At 43.2% G+C, this 19,804-nt stretch overlaps 1 protein-coding gene across 1 annotated transcript in view; it reads right to left on the reverse strand.

Moving 5' to 3' along the window:
* The window catches only part of PARD3 (par-3 family cell polarity regulator), a 798,354-nt gene that overhangs the window by 457,847 nt on the left and 320,703 nt on the right, over positions 1 to 19,804 (reverse strand). Inside the window, exon 3 of the mRNA XM_084859201.1 lies at positions 18,182 to 18,356. Coding sequence (XP_084715327.1) covers positions 18,182 to 18,356 — 175 coding nt within the window. The remainder of the gene's footprint in view (positions 1 to 18,181; positions 18,357 to 19,804) is intronic.

Raw genomic sequence — 19,804 nt, forward strand, 5'->3', positions numbered from 1 at the left:
CAACTTGGCCCATTACATGGAGGAAGATTCTATATGTATTTTGCTTTTTTGCTAACTTCATTCTGGGCTCCCCTTAAAATGAGTAAGCAAACAAACAAAAATAGGGAAAAACCCCACTCAGAATTGTGGGTCTACTCAACCAAATAACCATCTGACAGAATTTCCACAGATTCTTAATGAAATAAAGGGAAAAGAAAAGGTGTTGGTTAACCCAGCACAGACAAGAGTTGACATCTGTCTAAAATGTATTCCGCTATTTCAGACTAAGTGCATGATCCAAAGGGATTGCAGCTGGATAGACAGAAGGCTCTGAGATCAGAGGGGGAGGGGAGAATGATCCAGTCTCAGATTCCCTTCCCAAGGTTGCAACAGTGTATACAGCCTCAGGAGAGGGGGGGATCTGCCAAATCCTGTGGGGTCCTTGGGAGTCTTTCCCAGGGACCATAGGATTGCTTTGCCCAAGAACTTTGGAGTCAGTGAGCATGAGTAAGTGAGAGAAAGCAAAACTTAGGGTGCAATCCTATGGGTTGCGCCCTCAATGCTCATCAGCCCCTGAACGTGGAGGCTTACGAGCATCCTATGCAGGGCAGGAGGAGTGGTGGAGGCAATCTTTGCATCCCCATCCTCCCATTGTGCATTTTTGCTAGACAGGCTTTTCTGCCCATCTAGCAAAAACATTTTGGAGGGGATGGGGAGGAGGCTGGAGTGGGTTCAGGGTAGCTCATATCCTGGCCTCTCCAGTCTCCTCCCCATTCTGCCCACCAAATGCCCCCCTTTCCCCCTCTCCAAGGTTGCATTCCCAACCTCAGAGAGGCAGCTGGTGTGGTTCTTTCCGTGCCAGCTCTGGGGGGGAGGGGAGGTGGGTTGGAGCTCTGATTCTCAGCTCTGAGGCCAGAGCACTGAACTCAGAGCTGGGAATCCAAAAACTCCAGTGTCCCCTCAGTTGTTGTCTTGGGGCCATAAGAGTGCTCCCTTAGTGGCAAAACACATGCTTTGCAATACAGAAGGTTCCAGATTGGTATCTCCAGTTAAAAGGAGGCTCGGGAAGCAGGGGATGGCAAAGACCTGTGCCAGAGACCCTGGACAGCTACTGCCAATCAGAGTAGACAACACTTGGCCAGGCAGACAAATCGCGTGATCTAGTTATAAGGCAGCTCCCTGTGTAACAGTTCTGAAAGCTGCTATTCTAGTCTCACACATCTACATTATTTTTCTACTTGAAGAGGCTAACAGCAGAGCAATTATTATTTATTAGGAGATGACATGTACTCATAAACAAGGATGCATTTTCCCCTCCCTTGGCCACCCTCTCCTGCTTTCTTGTTGACTGCTGGCTACAGACAATTTTTCATGTCATATAGGCGGACACTCCCAATTAGAACTCAAGTGAATAATTCACGGAAAAATAAATGTGACAAGTTTTGGCTTTCGCAGTACTTGGGGATTGTCTGTGAGCAAATTGGGATCTTCTAAGCCTTATGCACACTTAAGACTGATTGTTTGTATGTCTACTGAAAATAATAATGGTCTAGAGACAATTTAATGAGAGACTGAAGCCAGCATTCAGTACTAAAACTGCAGCAATTTGTACTGATTGCAAACACTGTGCTGTGCTTTACTCAACCATTCTTCAAGTGGCTAACCAGAATGCTTAAAGGCAGGTTCCTTCTTCAAACATTTGTCTTTTCAGCTCCAATGTATCCACTTTCCTTGAATATTTTTGTTGATTTGTTCTTAAATGCTAGTTTTTCTGAAATCCACTCCAAGCAACACTAAAAAATAATAGCACTACCATCAACACTGGTCAGTTACTTTTTTAAAAAGCAAAGGTTTTGTTCCTTCGATGGTCATAACCATATATATGCTCCCATGTAAGTGTTTATAACAATGCGGGTGGCACAGTAGTGTCAGGGAAGAAGTGAAGTCCATTGTCACTCCCTGTTGCCATCAGTGTTCCACTTAGGCTGGCCTGACCCCACCGCTTCATTTCTACGGCCTCTTGTCAGAGGCGCCACCATTCTGCTCAGTAGAGAGGAGTTCAGGGGACCTCGTTCCCCCCTGGACTGCAGATAAATCAACACTGACTATTGTCCCTCCCCCCTTATCCTATGTTTGAAATGAACATTTTCCAGCATTCCAGCCATCTTTACTCAACAGTATTCCTTCATTAGAATTCATCCTAATTAACTTCGAAAAAGCCTTACTGTTGTTGTTGTTGTTGCTTTAAAAAAAGTAATATTATGCAAATAAATCAAATATAAACCCTTATAATATAATATTTAAACAGCATTAAATTGTACACAGTAATAAATATGGATTAATATTACACTGGGCCTTGTTATTCCAAAAGGAAATAAATACACATGCTCCATTTTTCTATGAACCTTTTTCTTCTTGAGTCTCTTCCCCAAGTCTAACGAAGTCAGTCAATTTGATTATACATATCATGTCCCATAATCTGTTAATCCACTTATCAAGTGATGGGAGGCTAGTTTTCTAGTTGCTTTTTGAGTGACCATGTGAAGGGACAATATTGTTCTGAAGGGGAATTTAAAATCACAGAACCATTAAGAGTTTGAAGATCGAAACCTCCAGATCATCCAGTGCATGTGCACGCCATCCTCCGGGGTGAATATAACGGTTACATATATTCTAAATTTACACTCAAAACTTGGATAGACAGCCAAGACCCCATTGCTCTGCTGGGGAGGATCTTTGTGCCTTGTCCCCTGTTCAATGGGAGGGTTCATGCAATATAACTGATAGGACAAGAGCATTTCCTTGATAATTTTTGTAATTTAAAATAACATTCTACTGCCTTCCTACATCAAATGCCAGAATAAAATACATACACTGCATCTAGGAACATAGGAAGCTGCCCTATATCGAGTCAGGCTATCAAGTCAACTATTGTCAACTATGACCTGGTTCATGTGACATGACAGACCACTGTGGATTAATTTACCCATGGGGGCTATTGCATTGTGCTACCCATGGGCACCATTTTTGCAAGATGTCCCACAGGTACCCAGCTTGCCATGGCTTGTCATGTCATGCAAACTCAGGTGGCAGGGAATGTCTGAGGATTAAACAAGCCATGGGCTATTTGGGGGTTGTCTAACCCTCAAGCAACTCCTGTCATCTGGGCTCACACGATACAAGCCATGGTAAGCTAGGTGCCCATGGGTGCCATGCAAAAATGGTGCCCATGGGTATCCAGCATGATGTGATAGCCCCCACATGTAAATTAACCCATGATGGTCTGTCATGTCATGTGACCTAGTCCACTGACTGGCAGCAGCTCTCCGGTGTTACAACCAGGGGCTTTTCCTGCCCTACTTGGAGATGCCAGGGATTGAACCTGGGACCCTCTGTATGCAAAGCAGGTGCTCTGTCACTGAGCCATGGCCCATCCCCAAAAGCTAGCTTTAATAATGTTAGGATGCTTGCATTCAGTCATGTGCACATGCCCCAATACTTCTGGATTATCGCCCAAATTGAAGGATCCCAATCTATTTAAAACTAATGGCTACAAGTCATGATGGCTATAAGTAGCCTTTAGGTTTCAGAGGCAGTGGGCCTATTCACAATTCACACTAACCCATGGTGGGTGATAAGCTATGCAGAGTAGGTTGTTCTGCAAACAACCTACTCTGCTCCCATCAGACGATCAGGCAGACAAGCTATGCAGCATGATTTATTCCTCCCAGCCTTGCCCTTCCTCTTTCTGGAGACCTCCTGCCCAGCCAGTCAGGTATCCCAGCTTCCTTTGCAGTAGAAACCATATCCCGCCATTCCTCATTCTGCCTTTCCAAGCCTTTGCCTGGTCCCCTGTCTCCACCAGTATGCAACAAAAAGGGGTGAGGGGCCTCCAATTCCTTGAATCTTTGCATGATGGGGACAAAACTTCATCTACAGGTTCCCCTTATGTGGAGCTACCACATGCACTACTGGATAAATGTGCAGTGTTGCTTTTTCATGGAAAAGTGAGGATTTAACCACAGGTGAAACAAACCATTTGCTTCCCTTCTCGCTCCTACCACCTCTTCCCCAATCCTTATTCCTTACCTGCCGCCCCAGTTTCCAAGCCTTTGCCGGCTCCCCCCTCACCAGCAGCGAACCAACAACACACAATAAAAATAAACTTTTTACTGGTATACAAAGTGGCTTATTTGGCTGGCTTATTTGGCTTGTTTAATACTGGGCTAGCTTAATACTGCCTTGAATCTACCCATGGGGACATTCTACCAAGAGGGGAAGGAGCTCTAGCTCCTTCAAATTTTGCAGACATTGGATTAAATTTAATATACAGGTTCCCCTTATGGGGAACCACCACAGGCACTGCTGGATAATTGTGCGACTTTGCTTTTCCGTGGAAAAGTGAGGATTTAACCGTCTGGGAACCACGCGGTGTGTATGGGGGAGATGATCTGGAGACAGAGCTGAATATGGCAGGAAAACAAGTTTGCTCAGAGAGGCAGCAGCGTTTTCAGCCGCTCTTGCTGAGCGGCTCTGTAAGCAATCGCCGTAACCCATGCTGGTGCAACAGACGGCATGCTAACCCACTGTAGATAAAACAACCTCTACTGCAGACAGTCAGTTCTCAAGGTGGGTTGTTCAAGGGAAACAAGCCACCGTGGGTGGAAAAAACAGCTCACAGATGACACACTAACCCATTATGGGTTGGTCCAGAAAACAACCCATCGTGGGCTCGTGTGTCATGCAAACCCAGTCAGTATGTCTCTCAATACCAGCTGCTTGGGGGCAACAATGGGAGAGGGTCTTTGCTTTCATGTTCTGCTTGTGGGCTTCGCATAAGCATCTGGTTGGCCATTATGGGAAACGGGATGCTGGATGAGACGAACTCTTGGTCTGATGCAGCAGGGTTCTTCTTAAATTCTGAAGAGGATGTTCAGTCAGTCTTTGGAATCCTGATAAGGCACTGTGATAACCTATCCCTGAGGTATGCTAAACATGTTTCCAAAAGAACAGGTCACATCTATAGAGAATATACTTAGATCAACAGGCAACTAATTTCAGTTCCAAGTAATTCCTGCAGCCAAAATTAATGCTTGAATGAATAAAAGTGCCAGAGTACACCATAGCAAAATCTAAAGTGAATAGGGAATTCCATTTTCTTATAGCAAAATCTAGGCCAATCACAACATAAATTGAAGCACTGCATGCAATTAGCTCATTTTAAAATGCATGTATGCAAATGTTAATATTGTTCACACAATTATTAAGAGCGTCCAGTTGCACCTTTTAAAAAACTGGAACACTGCATGCAATTAGCCCTATTTTAAAATATGGCTAATATGTATATGTGCAACTCTAAAGACTGTGTGAACAATTATTAAGAGTCCAGTTAAACCCTTTTTTTAAGGTGAACTGAAATGATTTTACTGAAAGAGCTTTGGGTTTTTGTAGGTGATTACCTGCTTCATCAGATGCTAGAGTGAAACTCATTATTGCCTAATTATATAAACTCTTGTAACTATTTTACAAGCTAGCGTAGTGCTTGAAGAAATATTTCCTACTTGTTTAAGCTACAGTTTATTTAATTAAGCTACACTTTATTTAATAAACAGCAACACCAACGAAATGAATAAAATGGATACTGCCTAAGAATGTTACACATTTCGTCCTTTTAACACAGTGAAACCTAACACAGTGAAATCTGACCCCATTTGAACACTATTGATTCTGTGTTACAGAAAGTAACATTTCTACAGTGCTAATTCTCCACATTACATACCCCCGCTCTATCCAAGCTCCAAATCTGCTTCACATCTGACTGCATGAAATCTATCCCCAAAAGAAATACTCCTGCAGTACTAAAGGAAGGAAAAAGCTAATTCTCTACTTAAAAATGTAAAATCCAGTATCCAGAATATTGCAATACTACTTTGTCATACATAGAAGACAGTAAATCATAGATTTTCACTTCCAGAAAGCTAAATCACGCAAGCCGACAGTTAAAGCTGTTTAATGCACTACATATATCAAACTCAACAGCAAAGAGTTTAATAGTAAACCTGACCCACATTTAAAAACCCAAGTTTTGCCTGCACTCATCAGAATTAGAGATAAGCGAACTCCCCTAGGCTTAATTTGAATCAGCAATTGCGGAGAATGCTCAAGTTCTTTTCCCTTCTGAGGGTTCAAAATTTGGTGGGGCTGCTGTGAGCCCAAAACTTCTTAACAGGCCCCAGATTGCAACTGAGAGAGAGAGAGAGAGAGAGAGAGAGAGAGAGAGAGAATGAGGAGAGGTTAAATTGTAGATCATGCTTTACAATATTTATGGAAATTGTCTTTTGTCCAGATCTTGTGAAATTTGCTGGAGCCAATCAGAGAAGCGAAACAAGCAGTATTCTAAACAGTCAGAGCCCAACTATACATTACGCTAATCACATAACATGTACCTGAGGATAAGCTTTTTGTTTATTCTATTGTAATTGCGTGTGGGCCCTGATTCAGATTGGAATGCCCGTGCACAGGGAGGGGAGGGTTAAACCTTCCGCCCACCACCATTTCCCCACTGAAATTCCCTCCCTTAAAGGGAGGGGGGTTAAAAGAAAGGTGGGGCATAGCTTCCATTTATGCCAATTGAGACGTTCTCAGGAAAAAACAGTGAGCGGAAGGTTTAATCCTGCCTTCCTGGTGCTCAGTGGTCCCGATCCAAATAGATATTATGGGAACTTACACAAAAGTAAACAAAAAACTAACCCTCAGATACACACACCATAATTGGCATAACGAGTAGTTTGAAAAGGAATAGTTCGCCAGGCATTTCTCCAGAACAGAGAGAGCATATTTGCAAAGTTGAACTAGGTTGTATAGTTTGAGCGAAATTTGTGCTTCCCTGTGTGGCATGCTCTTTCAGGAACTACCAGTTCCAAGTTTCCTTGTGTATAGGCAGAAGGGAGGCACAAACCACCATAATAATCAGGACAGTGACCCATGGCCAGTGGACATCAGTGCTGCTGGTAGGATTTACAGGCCCAAAATACATGCAAGAATATTTCTGGTTCTCTCTTTTTCTCTTTCACTGGGTTCAGATGATCAGCAGGGGAAACAACACAATATGGGTTGTTTCCCTTGCCCCTGCACTTGTCGGCTGCACAACTCTCATTTCCCTAATTACCTGCGCCATGTCGCTGGTTCCTATGTCATCCGAACCCAGCATGAAGCACAGCGGGGGTAACTTCTTACCAGCCCTACATCCACAGCTTGCAGTAGGGGTTGTGGGATGGGTAAGAAGCCACCCCCACTGTGCTGCACACCAGGTTCAGACTGCACAGCAACCCATGAGATGGCGTGGGTAACTAGGGTAATGCTGATCGCATGACCGGCACATGCAGGAGAAACAACATATACTGTGTTATTTCCGACGCTGATTGTCTGAACACAGCCTCTCTCTTTCTCTCTGTCACACACACACACACACACACACACACAGAGCAAAAATGGTTAAGTGGCCTAGTTATTTCATCTATCGAGTGTGGACGTTTCAGAGAAATTGAGTTCGGGGAGGTAATTCATGATTTTGCAATGAAAAGGGCCAGGAAAATAGAGGTTTAAAGTGAACTGGCCTGCTTATAAAATGTTTGCAGCCATTTTGGTCTATTAGAATAAAATCAATCAAAAAATAAAAAAAAGTTACAAAATAGGCAAGAAGCTTTGTACGGCTTCTTCAGGGTGGATTTTTTGTTAGCCAAAACAGCAAACAGGAGGGGGGGGGAATGTTGAAAAGTCCCCCATGGTGTAATTTCAGAAATGTGGAAAGTGTAATTTCAGGATTCAAACAGAAACTTTTCCATTTGATGGGAGCATGGTATGTGTGTGGGAGGGGGCCTGTGTTACAAGTTTGTAAACAACAACCATGGCACCAGTGCTGAGGCCTGGCCTCTGGCCTCCACTTCTCCTTAATGGTGACAATAGCTGCTGTGGCCATAGCAGCAGAAAAGGAGTTCAATGGCCTTGGGCCCCACAATACTGGAAAATGTCACCTTAAAGTGTTTTAAGGTAAACCCTAGACATCACCAAGCTTTGTATTCTAAGCCAAGAGATTATGAAGCTCCATGACATCTCCTATCAAATAGGTTGTGGTTTTGCCCTGTATGTGTTACCTGGTAAACTCCACAATTGTGTTGCTGAATTCAAAAGATTCTGAAATCTTCTAATTGGCATAACAATATAACTACTGTGGTAGTAGAACCAAGCAGTGGTGCAGTTTGGTAATTTTAAGACTCGGAATGTAAATGGTTTTACATGGAGGGGCCTCTTTGGATGGCAATGTTTAAGCCAGTCCACTGTTTTGGGGGACCCTGGACCACTGCTCTTGAGTTCTGCCCTGACACCACCCTTGGTACCAAGTTATATGGTTGTTTAGGCCTGAACAGGGGTTTAAGCAGCTAAAAACTATATCAAACTTTCCAAATGAAACAAGGGAGAATTTTTAGTCAGCCTAAATTTTTAGTCAGACTTTTGTGAATTATGCAAAAACTGAAGCCATTTCATCATCATCGTTACCATTATTACTATTATTTTGCCAAGCCCTTGTGGGCTATTTCAGGGTACGCCCAACTCCCTGGAGCCTTTTCTTTAAATGTCATTTCAGTGTTTGCCTCACAGCTGTTTGTGTACAGTGCTCTGTGTCCAGGAATTGAGCAAAACATGGTGAAAGCTTCAAGGAGGCTGTCAAAAAGACAAAATGAAAAACTGAAGTGTTTGCATCAACAACAAACATGAAATTGGATGGATAGCTTTGACTCATTCATACTAAACAGAAGTAATCCCAGCAGCTCTGATACACTGTTCCTTGCTGGGTGAGTAATATAGGTGGCTGGAATGATATATTTTACTGGTCCTATGCAAGTCTGTTACTGTCTTCTGTTTAATGACTCACATTTTGTATCTGACCATGGGAACTGAAATATCCTGATCTAAAACAGAGACAATAGCATTTTATTTCCAGAATATTTATTTATTTTGTTGCAGCTGCAGCAGCACAACCACCACCACCACTAAGTCAAGGCCAGGCAACCATTTTTGTCCCCAAGACCAGCAGGAAGTAATGGGTAAGGGGCTGCATGCCAGTGGAAGGCATGGCCGAAGGAGTCACTGAGTGTGGCCAGAAAAGAAATTTCCTAAAATTAAAATTGGACTTATCACTCGAAGTTGTACTCCTTGGGCTAAAAATACAAACCTTGTCAACTCATAATGCTCAAAATCAATATCTAGAACCTCTAAGGGAGCCTGTTTCAAAGCTAAGGTTCCACCACCAAAAAAGCCCTGTTCCAAGTAGGAGCTGTTTTTTACCTTGCAACCTTAAGTGACAAGACCTCACTTAACATGCATGTGGATGACAAATTGTTATTAGAAAAACATAATTTTTATTATTTATTACATTTATGTCCCACCTTTCTTCCATCATGAACTCAAGGCGGCTACGTGTGGTTCCCAGGTGGTGTCATGCTTCCCTTTTTGCCCAGCTGAGAACTCCAAGAGCCAAATCAACACTCAGACCAGAGGCTGCATTTCCAAGGCTTTAATTCCATTTACTCTAATGAGGCATACAGATGCAAATTGCTAGAGACTCCAAAAGAAACAGCCTTCAGGGAGTTCAAAGGGAAACTACATTTCTCTGTTTGGGAAAAAAGGTGGCAAGCTCTCTTAACTTAAGGGGTGGGAGGGGAAGATCTCCCCCTCTCCCATGACATATCCAGGTGCAGCAGTTGAAGCTGAGCCAATCGGGCAGAGCACTGAAGTTCAGCCCGTACGACTTCCTGCTTGTGCCTGCATCTGCATCTTGCATCTAAAAGTTCAGGTTGTTCTTCTCTCGCCTCCCACTGTCCACTATCACTCTCAGGGATGTGTGATGGGGGGTTGGGCTCTCCATGCAGCTGTGCCTCTGAAGTCTGGGAAAGTTCCTCCCCCACATGTTTTTTATTTATTTTTATTATTAAATTTATTAATCGCCCATCTGGCTGGTCACCCAGCCACTCTGGGCGATGTACAACATACAATAAAAACAGTTTAAAACAAAAAAATTCTACAATAAAAACATTTTCTAAAATACCCTAACCCACCCCAAATGCCTGCCTGAACAACAACATTTTTAATGCACGATGGAAGCTCATTAAAGTAGCAGCTCTTCCTCAGAATCTGAACTACTCTGACATTCTATATGCTCAGGGGCAACCCTGACAGGTGGTCTCCCCTCCAAGAACTGACCAGACCGAGACCTGCTTGGCTTCAGCAAGGTGGCTGCCTCAAGTGCCTTCAGACCATGCCCTGGGATTATATTATAATGCTAAATATAATCATTCCTTCCTTTCTTCCATGTAGGATACAAGGCATTGTACATAGGGTTCCTAGGCAGTCTCCCATCCATGGACTGACCAAACGTGCTTAGCTTGCTGCATTATATGCCTTCAGACTATACCCTGGGATCCGGTCTAGGACTGCGTTAACCCATCAGGGTCTCAAACATGATACAAATACTGAGCAGGTAGCTCTCTGGGTCAGGCTTTTTTCCCCCAGCTGGAGAAACTCATCGCTTGGAAGAGTTTCTCCAGCTGGGAAAAAAGAGCTAGAAAGAAAACACAAAACAGGACTGCAAAGCAATTTCTCACCTTAAAGGGAAATGAAAAATAAATACAGTCTGGACAGATAAACAAAAAGATTCTTATCGAAAGCTGCAAGGGAAGGAAGAATTTTTATCTAGCGGGCTTTGGTGCTGACAAAATAATTCACAACAGAGCCCAACAGAAAATCCACATAGGCAGTTAGGATGGTAGAAAAGAACCTGATTTTATTTTAAAGGGGGGGGGGTTGATTTATGGAGACATGGAGCAGGCATACGCCCTATTGAATTAAATTTCTGGGGACCATTTCTGGCATGTAATTTGTATAACTGGGTGCAACCTTTTCCCTCCTATTTCTTTGGGAGGGTGAGTGTTGCTTTTCATGGAAGGTTTACACAGACGGCTCCCTGGACAGCTCAGGGAAAAGAAACAGCTGTGTGCTCCAGTCCTGGTTTGTTATCTGCTTCCACTCTCCCTTGATTAGACAGCACACCACAGGGCGTATCCACAGATGAGAACTCCTGGCCCACCTACTCACGCTTCTCTGGTCTCAAGGGGATGACACTGTTTGCGAATGGGAAGAAAACAACCTTTCTGCTGTGGGTGGTCTTTTTTTCAGCTTCGTCGACACCTTAGACAAACATCTCAGTGCAGTTTCACATGGCCATCAAGCTGATGGAAACTGCTTGGAATTAAGATTTTCACACGCCACTGCGAATGGCCTCCCAAAAGGCAGACTTGCGGTGATGTGTAAAAGGCTTAGCCCTCAACTTGTGGCAGTGCCGAACACAAAGACAAGGCAGGGAGCTGACAGGCGTAGGAATTTCAGGCCAGAAGCCCAACAGTGGTGTGAATTGTTCAGCTTTCTTTCATAGGACCAGTCAGCAGCAGACACAAACATACACACCCACAAAGCCCGCTTTGGAGATATGGAGGTGTATACCTGGTGTCATGTAGGAGCTGAGAAGCTTTTTTTTTCTGTCAAGGATGCACTCCCTTGGAGGCGATCTATCAGGCACATTCTGATGGTGGGTGGGTCTGAAGTCATCAGTAGGTGTGGCCAGAATGAAAAGTGGATGGGGCACCAGCTGACTGCTGGACAAGGAACCAATCATTCTTGTCAGAGGTCTAAACTTAATAATTTGCAGAGGACTTTTAAAATTACACAGAGGACCACAAGTTTTCCACCCCTGGTGTACCGGTTTCTGTTTCAGACTAGGATCAGGGAGACCCAGGATCAAATCCCCAGTTGTCCATGAACATCACTGGGTGACCTTTGACCAGTCACTATCTCCCAGCCTAACTTACCTCCCAGTAAGGTAAGGGAGGGGGTAGGGAGAGAACCTTGCACTGCACCCTGAGTTCCTTGAATCAAAATGTAACACATACATTCCATTCCTTATTTCTAAACTTTCCACCTGCAGGGAGATGTGGAGGTGCTTTTCAATGTGGGATCTCCCACGTCCATTTTGAAATGGTACCCAAGCTCCCATTTTTTTTGGAATAAAAAGTTCTGGTTTCCCTAATGAGGAATGGTGCCAGTGGAAGTGAGGAAGTAGATCCAGGTCAAGCCAGCCTAGAATCTGAACAGCCAAGTACACAGAATATGACATGGCATTAAAAGAGACATATACAAATGTATGTATGTATGTATGTATATTAAAAAAAAAAAAAACGCTAAAAGAAAAAGAAATAAGAACCTGGGTAGAACCTCACTGGTGTGTTGCAGTGAAGCCAGAATGGAACCTGTCGAGTCTGGTGGAACACATCCAGAGCATTATGAACCTAGGAATGGGTCAGCAGCAATTGTTGCACTGGCTCTGAAGTTTACTAATTTTTCAGACCCCAACACTAGTTACCTGCCAGAATGAAGGTTAAGTAATTGGACTAGCCAATTACCATCCATACATGATATAATCCTATGAGATAAGTGTAACATGTGCCCTTCTTATTGAGAGAGGATTACTGAAAAGACAGTCCAACGAGGTGCAACTGCTAACATAAATTATGTTGCGCTAGTGTAAACTACTCAAGTACAACACCAGTAGCCAATTTCCCTATTTCACTGGGAAACTGGCGCACCAGCTAACGCTATCGGCATTACGCTGGAGTAGTTTAGGCAGTATCCTGTTGGATACCGCCTAAAATGCTAATTTTGCAAAACAAGTAAATGTAATGATCTGGCACTATGAGAACAAGCACTGTTCTAGACTAGAGGAACCCAGGCGACTTTCCCAAAATCTGGCCTGAATATGAAGAACTTATGAGAACATATCTCTCGATCCATGAACTGTTGCTAAACACAACATGAGCCTATAATAAACAAACCATCATTCCAAGATGGCAGATCAGGACCCATTAGAATGTCATAAACTTCTTATGGGAAGGTCACTAGATTGTAGGTATGAAATGGTGTAATCATTGCAGCACTTATGGTTAAGTACATGAAAATTATCAAGTGGTTCTCCTGCAGAGAAAAAAAGGCATTACCCATTTGGGTGTATTTAAACACTTACTACTGGCTTCTCAACATGTTAGCCAAAAAGCAAGCAGTCTCTAAACAATCTGTTAAATCAAGTGATCACTTTACAAATATACATACTTTAATCTAGTTATTCCCTGCACAGGTATACAATTAAAAACTCCATGATCTCTTCAAAACCCACTGTGGAAATATTTGGAAGAGAATCCTCAACAAATTTTGAACTCAAACATTCAGCTGGCAAGGTTGCCAGTTATTTAATGCATACAAAATGGTGTGAGGCCTCCATATCCAAAGGATAGCACCTCTTTCCGTAAGTTTCATTTTAGCTACTTCAGTCTGCTGAAGGTGCTATTTTGATAATGTCCCCACTCCCAATATATCTCATACAATCAGAAAGAGAACAGAGGGACTCATTCTCTAAGAATGCTGCTGAGCTCTGGACGTTCTTGGAGGTCCACCCAAGTTAGAGCATAAGCATGTTCTGGTAGTGATTAAAGAATTTACTAATAAAAGAAAAAGAAGCAGGTACTTACTGGCTATGTTTAATTAAAGAGATATTTCAGTTTCACATATACTTTAATTTTCAGATGACATGAACATTAAGGGAGCAATCCTATGACTGCTAGTCAGCAGCTAGACGGCCATAGGATAGGTCGGTTCCCAGAGAACCAACCCCCACCCCACCGGCCCATAGGCAGCACAGATCGGCCCCGTGCTAGGCGGTCGTAACAGCAGCGTGGAGTGTCGAAAATGGGGCATTCCCAGGGAAGGGGAGGGGTATGGAGGTCACCACCGCTTCCTGCGCTCCAAGGTTCTGCAGCTAGACAGCCGAAATCAGCTGTCTAACAGCGAAAGCAGGGTGGGGGAAGCGAGGAGGAGATCCGCTCCTCACCATTCCTCCCACCCTGCACTGGATAGGCGTTCCCAATAGGATTGCTCCCTCCATGTTATTTTATATTTGTTTGCTATGTTTTAACCTGCCTAGTACATTCAGAATGGGGAATGATCTGAGTATACCATAAGTTCTGGGCTGGATATCCAGACTTAGTCATCCTTAGAGTAGATCCACTGAAATCAGTCGTGACTAACTTAAGTCCCACTGATTTCAATGGGTATACTCTAAAGATGTCTAAGTCTGGCTACCCCAAGCCTCTGTGTTTCATAACTGTCATCTTCTGCCCTGTACTTAATAGTTATGGCAGGATATAATTTTTTAAACTGTTACATACATTTGAAAGGCTACACAACTGCAGAAAGAAGAGGAGCTTTTGCTTCTATCTGATGGTGAGTGATCGAGGATCTTATTTACAGTATTTAAATGCAGTCCTCTGAAACAAACAAGTTGGTTCACAGGCAGTGCAGACACGGCTGAACTGTCATTGCCTGACATCCTGTCTTATCTGCCAAATTGCTCATTAGGTTTGGCAATTTTCACCTGCGCCTCCAGTTTATATATTTCAGCAGGGAATAAACATCAGTTTGCTTCAACCCATCTCCTTCAGCAAACTCTTCTCCAAAGCATACAGACATCGACTTACTCAAAATAAAAAATCCACTGTTGTGTGTAGCACACTGTTAGGTTGTTTTTTGTTTTTTTAAAGAAATCTGCCTTAACCAAAGAAATATAGTAGAGGAAGTTTAGTTTACTTTTTTAAAAGGAAATAAGAATCATTCACAATTGGAAATGTTAGGAGAAAGAAAGAAAGAAAGAAAGACAGAAAGACAGACAGACAGACACAGACAGACACAGACAGCAAGCTATACTAGCACATAAAGGTATGATATGGTTGGTGCAGTCTCAGTGCAGAATAGCACAAAGACTTTGTTGTCCAGTATTATTCTTGCTTAGTTGCAAAGATCCAATCTAAGCCAACCCTCCACGCACGTAGAACATGATTACTGCAGAGAATGTATGGCTTGTGCATGGCGGGGGGCGGGGGCAGAATGGCAGTCCAGACGAATATTGCTTTCTCAGCTGGAGCTGATCTACCTAACCTTTTCCTTTCTAGGGAAGGTGGTACAATTTATACACAAACAGAAAAAGGGGTAACATGGCAACCTGAACAAAGGAAGATGAAAATCTCCGCAGATCATTCAGCCTTGGCTTAATATGCTTAGACAGTGCATCGGAACAGAGGCTGCTCTGTTACCCCCAAAACGCATGTGAACAGCAGAATAAAATGTAGGCTTTGCCACATGAGCTGCATTGTCAAAAGGTGTAGCCCATTTGGTACTTGGAAAAAGCATGTTCAAGGAAAAAATAATAAAATTACAAAGCACCAAAGGGGAAGGAGTGAGAAATATCTACAACAGCTACCAAACAATTTCAGATGGAATACTGTTTTTCATTTGGTAGAAGTAAAATATTCACCGCCAACCCTGCAATTAGCTGGAAAATTACAATAATTACAGCAATTTTGCATCCCATCTCCAATCTAATTAATAGATATATGATCTTGTCAACATGTAATAATCAGGATCTGCAACTACCACAAAACTGGATGGGTTTTATGAGCTGAATGGAAGTTGAACAGTAAGAAGGTAATTATTTGAAATCCTGAGAATACCATTTGTATGCCATGCTTCACTTCACAAGTTTAAAAGGAAATACAATAGAGATATTATTTCTATTTTCAAAGTATATTTAAATCAGGTATTTGAAATCGGTTTGCTTTAATGTCAAGTAACATTGCTAGTATGGCTTCAATTACCCATGGGATGCAGCGTCCTGAAGAACAAAAAATATTTGACAAAGAAAGGAAAATAATTCTTTTAAGTGGTACACAGAACATTGCTTTTGATTTTCTAGGATATCTGTGCCAAAATATTTCACAAATTTTTCTCTGGGCATAGATGTCATGCAAATGCACCGCCTAAGTTAGCATCTTTAATCAGTTTTCTCAACGCGCTATGTTTCTTCAGGCAGTCAGGCAGGCAGGCAGGCAGGCAAGCCAGTGAAGGTGTACAAAATGGCTAAGGGAGGTGAAGGCTCAAACAAACTACACTTTAAGGTAAATGGTTAGAATGTACCACAAAAGGCCATCTACTCTGACCCTCTGCTATAAGGCAGAGCCAGACATCTACCACTTGATGAAAAATCGAGTTATGTGCTCCATATCATGATGCCCCACAAGTGGTGGGTGGGTACCCTTGCTGAGATGCTAGGGGCATCTGTTTGGTCAATGATGGAAACAGAATGATGGACTAAATTGGTTTTGGCATGATCCAACAGGCAGGACTTAGCTTTATTTATTGTGTGAGCTACACTGGTTGCTGGTACATTTCCAAGCTCAATTTAAGGTACAGGTTTTAACCTTTAGGGTGCAATCCTATGGGGACAGTTGGCCACTGATTATCCAATGCAGGGCGGGCGAAGCACGGAGGGGATCTTCTCCTCTGCACTCCAGCTGCCCTGCATTTGCAGCTAGATAGCCGATTTCGGCTGTCTAGCCGGAGCAGCTTGGAGTGGGGTGGGGAGGCCAGACGGCGCATAGGAAGCATCGTACCAGCACTCCTGCTGTCCCTTCCCTGGGAATGCCCCCTTTTCTCCAGCTCCACACTGCTCTTCCAAGTGCAGAGCCAGGGACGAAATGCACCACCTACAAGGTGGTGGCGGAGGAGGAGAAGGTGATTTTCTGGGAAAGGACCTAGGTGTGTTGGCTTTGAGATCAGTTCCCGAAAACCAAAAAATTCTACAGCTGTCTAGTGGCCATAAGATTGTGCTGTTAAAGCCTTAAATGGATTGGGCCTGAGCTACTTGAAGGAGCTTTCTCCTGAACCAGCCTGCCCACACTCTGTCATTTGTATTGCTGCATTTCTGGGGACCACAAACAATTTGTTTCACCAAGATGGAGTCAAGCTACAATGAAGATGAAAACTGTAGCCCTAAATCTGCCTTCCCTAACCTGGTGAGCTCCAGAGCTTTTGGACTTCCAGCTTCCATCAGCATCACCCAGCATGGCCAGTGGTCATGAATGCTGGGAGTTGTGGTCCAAAACATTTGGAGGTTGAGGAAGGCTGCCCTAGATAATATGCTGGCAATGCTCCCAAACTGACATGGTTATTAAATCATAAAACTTCAGGCTCAGGATATCCCATTAGGTTTCTGTAAGCTAAGAAGAATGCAGACATGAACCAGTGAGGCCCAGCAATGTAGGGCTATGTGAAGATCATTGTGTAAAGTCTAAGGGAAGTTACAAAGTTTGTTCCAAACATTATATTAGGGGAAAATAAACACTGCCAGAAATAAGGGATGCTACCAAAAATGGGAGGTCCTTGTCAATTTCTTGCCCTCCTCCACCTCTTCCTAACGTATCCTGAAATACAGATGCTTGGAGTTTCCCTTTCCCCGCCCACCAAGGATGTGGACATGATGTCAGCACAGGGAGTAAGTTTTACTACACTTCATTAAATGAGAGAAGTAGGAAAATAACTATAGACACTGCATGTTACAATAAACAAGAGACTGCCACTGAAAATGGCAGCCCCCTGTTTGTTGTTATATGCAGTGTTAATTGCAATCTGGCCTTACTTTCACCCTGGTTTTGGCATGTTTTTATCTTGAGGATAGAACAATACGGAAGACAATTCCCTGCTCTTTATTTCTATGGAAGGAGTGAAAAGGAGAAGTTATATAAGGCAACTCAGTGCATCATTACTGTATGTATAACTGGTAAGACGACAAAAGAAATTTCTGTGGCAATCACAGAACGGTGTGACCCAAAGCACCTACTATTTATAAACCAATTATTAATCTTTTTCATCTTCATTTGCCAGGTCAAAACTGCCGCTCCTGAAAGTACAACCTGGAAAAACTGTGCTGTAAGATTTTCATGCTTGGCTACTTTAGAAGGGGGATGCAACACGGAGACACACTCACGCTTATGAATGTTTTAAAGCAGATCATAACCCCTGTATTAAAAACTAAAAGGCAGAAGCTTCTTTACTTGACTGCTTCGAACATCAACCCCATTTCTGAACTTCAATCAGCTTTCGATAAGGACACATAACGAATCGTATTCTCAGTAGCACAAAAGGGTAACGGAAGTTGGCATCCTAGTAAATGAAGATGAAATGTGCAGAGGCAAAGGGAGATTTTACTCACTTGTGCGAAGGACTGAAGGCGTGACCTCAATTTCACTTGTTGCTTGGTAAGGCTGGAAGGCTGACGCAGCATTAGTGCCCAGCTCGCTGCCAAAGATCTCAGGGCTCTGAGTGCCAGTGGAACTGGTGCCATCTCCTCCATGGTGTGGGTCTTGCTCATCGAAGACAGCGACAAGCTGTGAATCACAAATGGATGTGTGGTTAGAAAAGTAGTGGCACGAAACGGCAGCATCACAGAAACAGCTACACAAAATGCAGCAGGTGATTCTTACTGGCTGGACCAACAGTGCAAGAATTTGCATCAAGGGATAGGAACACAGGAAGCTGCCTTATACTGAGTCGGACCCATCTATTATAGATACTGACGGGCAGCAGCTCTCCAGGGTTTCAGGCAGGATTCTTTCCCAGCCCTACGTGAAGACGCTGGGGACTGAACCTGGGACCTTCTGCATGCAGAGCGGGTGCTTCACCAGTCAGCTGCAGCCCCTCCCCAAAATCTAGTTCTAATCATGCTAGGATGCTTGTATTCAGTCATGTGAAAGCCGTCCCGCCCCCCGCCCAAAAAATCTGGATTACTGCCCAAATTGGAGAATCCAAGGTGCACATCTAAAGCAGATTCAAGAGTATAGTCCCTGGTACATATTGTCCAAAACAAAATCCCAGCTGGTACATAGCACAGATCATAAAAACAAGTAATTTCCATTTTGTAGCAGAGAAAATGAAAGAGGGCCACTGACTCCATCATTTAAGTACACAAGGAATGCTGCCTGTATCTTGTTCTCCAGTTAGTTAGAATGGTTAATTATGTTATTCTCATAGCAGCCCAGCAAGGTAGGTTTGTGATATTACTCTCAGTTTTCAAATAGAAGACAGACGTAAGGAGGCTAAAATGTCTTGCCAAAGATGAAACAGGAAGCCTTTTCAAAGAAAATAATTGGTCCAATTTTTCCCAATTGCAATGAATGTGACCGCTGAAAGATCAGTGCATTTAAGAAGGCAAGATATAGAGATGAAAAATCTGCAAATTTCAAGCCATGGATTCATTTGTTTTTGCTTTGCTTGGGGCTGGGGGAAACCCCCCTCCCAGACTCTTGGGGAGAAGCTGAAACACAGGCAATACATATATTCATAACAAACTAAAATTACAATGCAAAGATAGATAGATAGATAGATAGATAGATAGATAGATAGATAGATAGATAGAGAGAGAGAGAGAGACAGACAGACAGACAGACAGGCACGCATAAGAAAGCCCCACTGAGTTTAAATGGACCGACTTCAGGTAAGTGTGGATAGGATTGCATCCTTACTTTACTACTTTTAAAACATAATTTATTTATTTTTACATTTTACTATTACGTTTACATCCCACCTTTTTTCCTCTTGCAAGGCACCCAAGGCAGCTTACAGGTCCTCCTCCTCTCCACTTTAATCTCACAGGTGAGGTAGGTTAGGCTGACTGGCCCAAAGCCACCCAGTGAGCTCCATGGCCGAGTGGGGACTAGAACCTGGATTTCTCAAGTCCAGTCCAACACTCTAACCACTATACCACACTGGTGCTGTACACTGACATTATGTATAAACTTAGCATATTAAACTGACCTGTGCAGCATATTTATGAAAT

Source organism: Heloderma suspectum, chromosome 5 (genome assembly GCF_057233095.1).
Source record: "Heloderma suspectum isolate Gila_16-S chromosome 5, 16-S_ref, whole genome shotgun sequence".
NCBI classification, from domain to species: Eukaryota; Metazoa; Chordata; class Lepidosauria; order Squamata; family Helodermatidae; genus Heloderma; species Heloderma suspectum.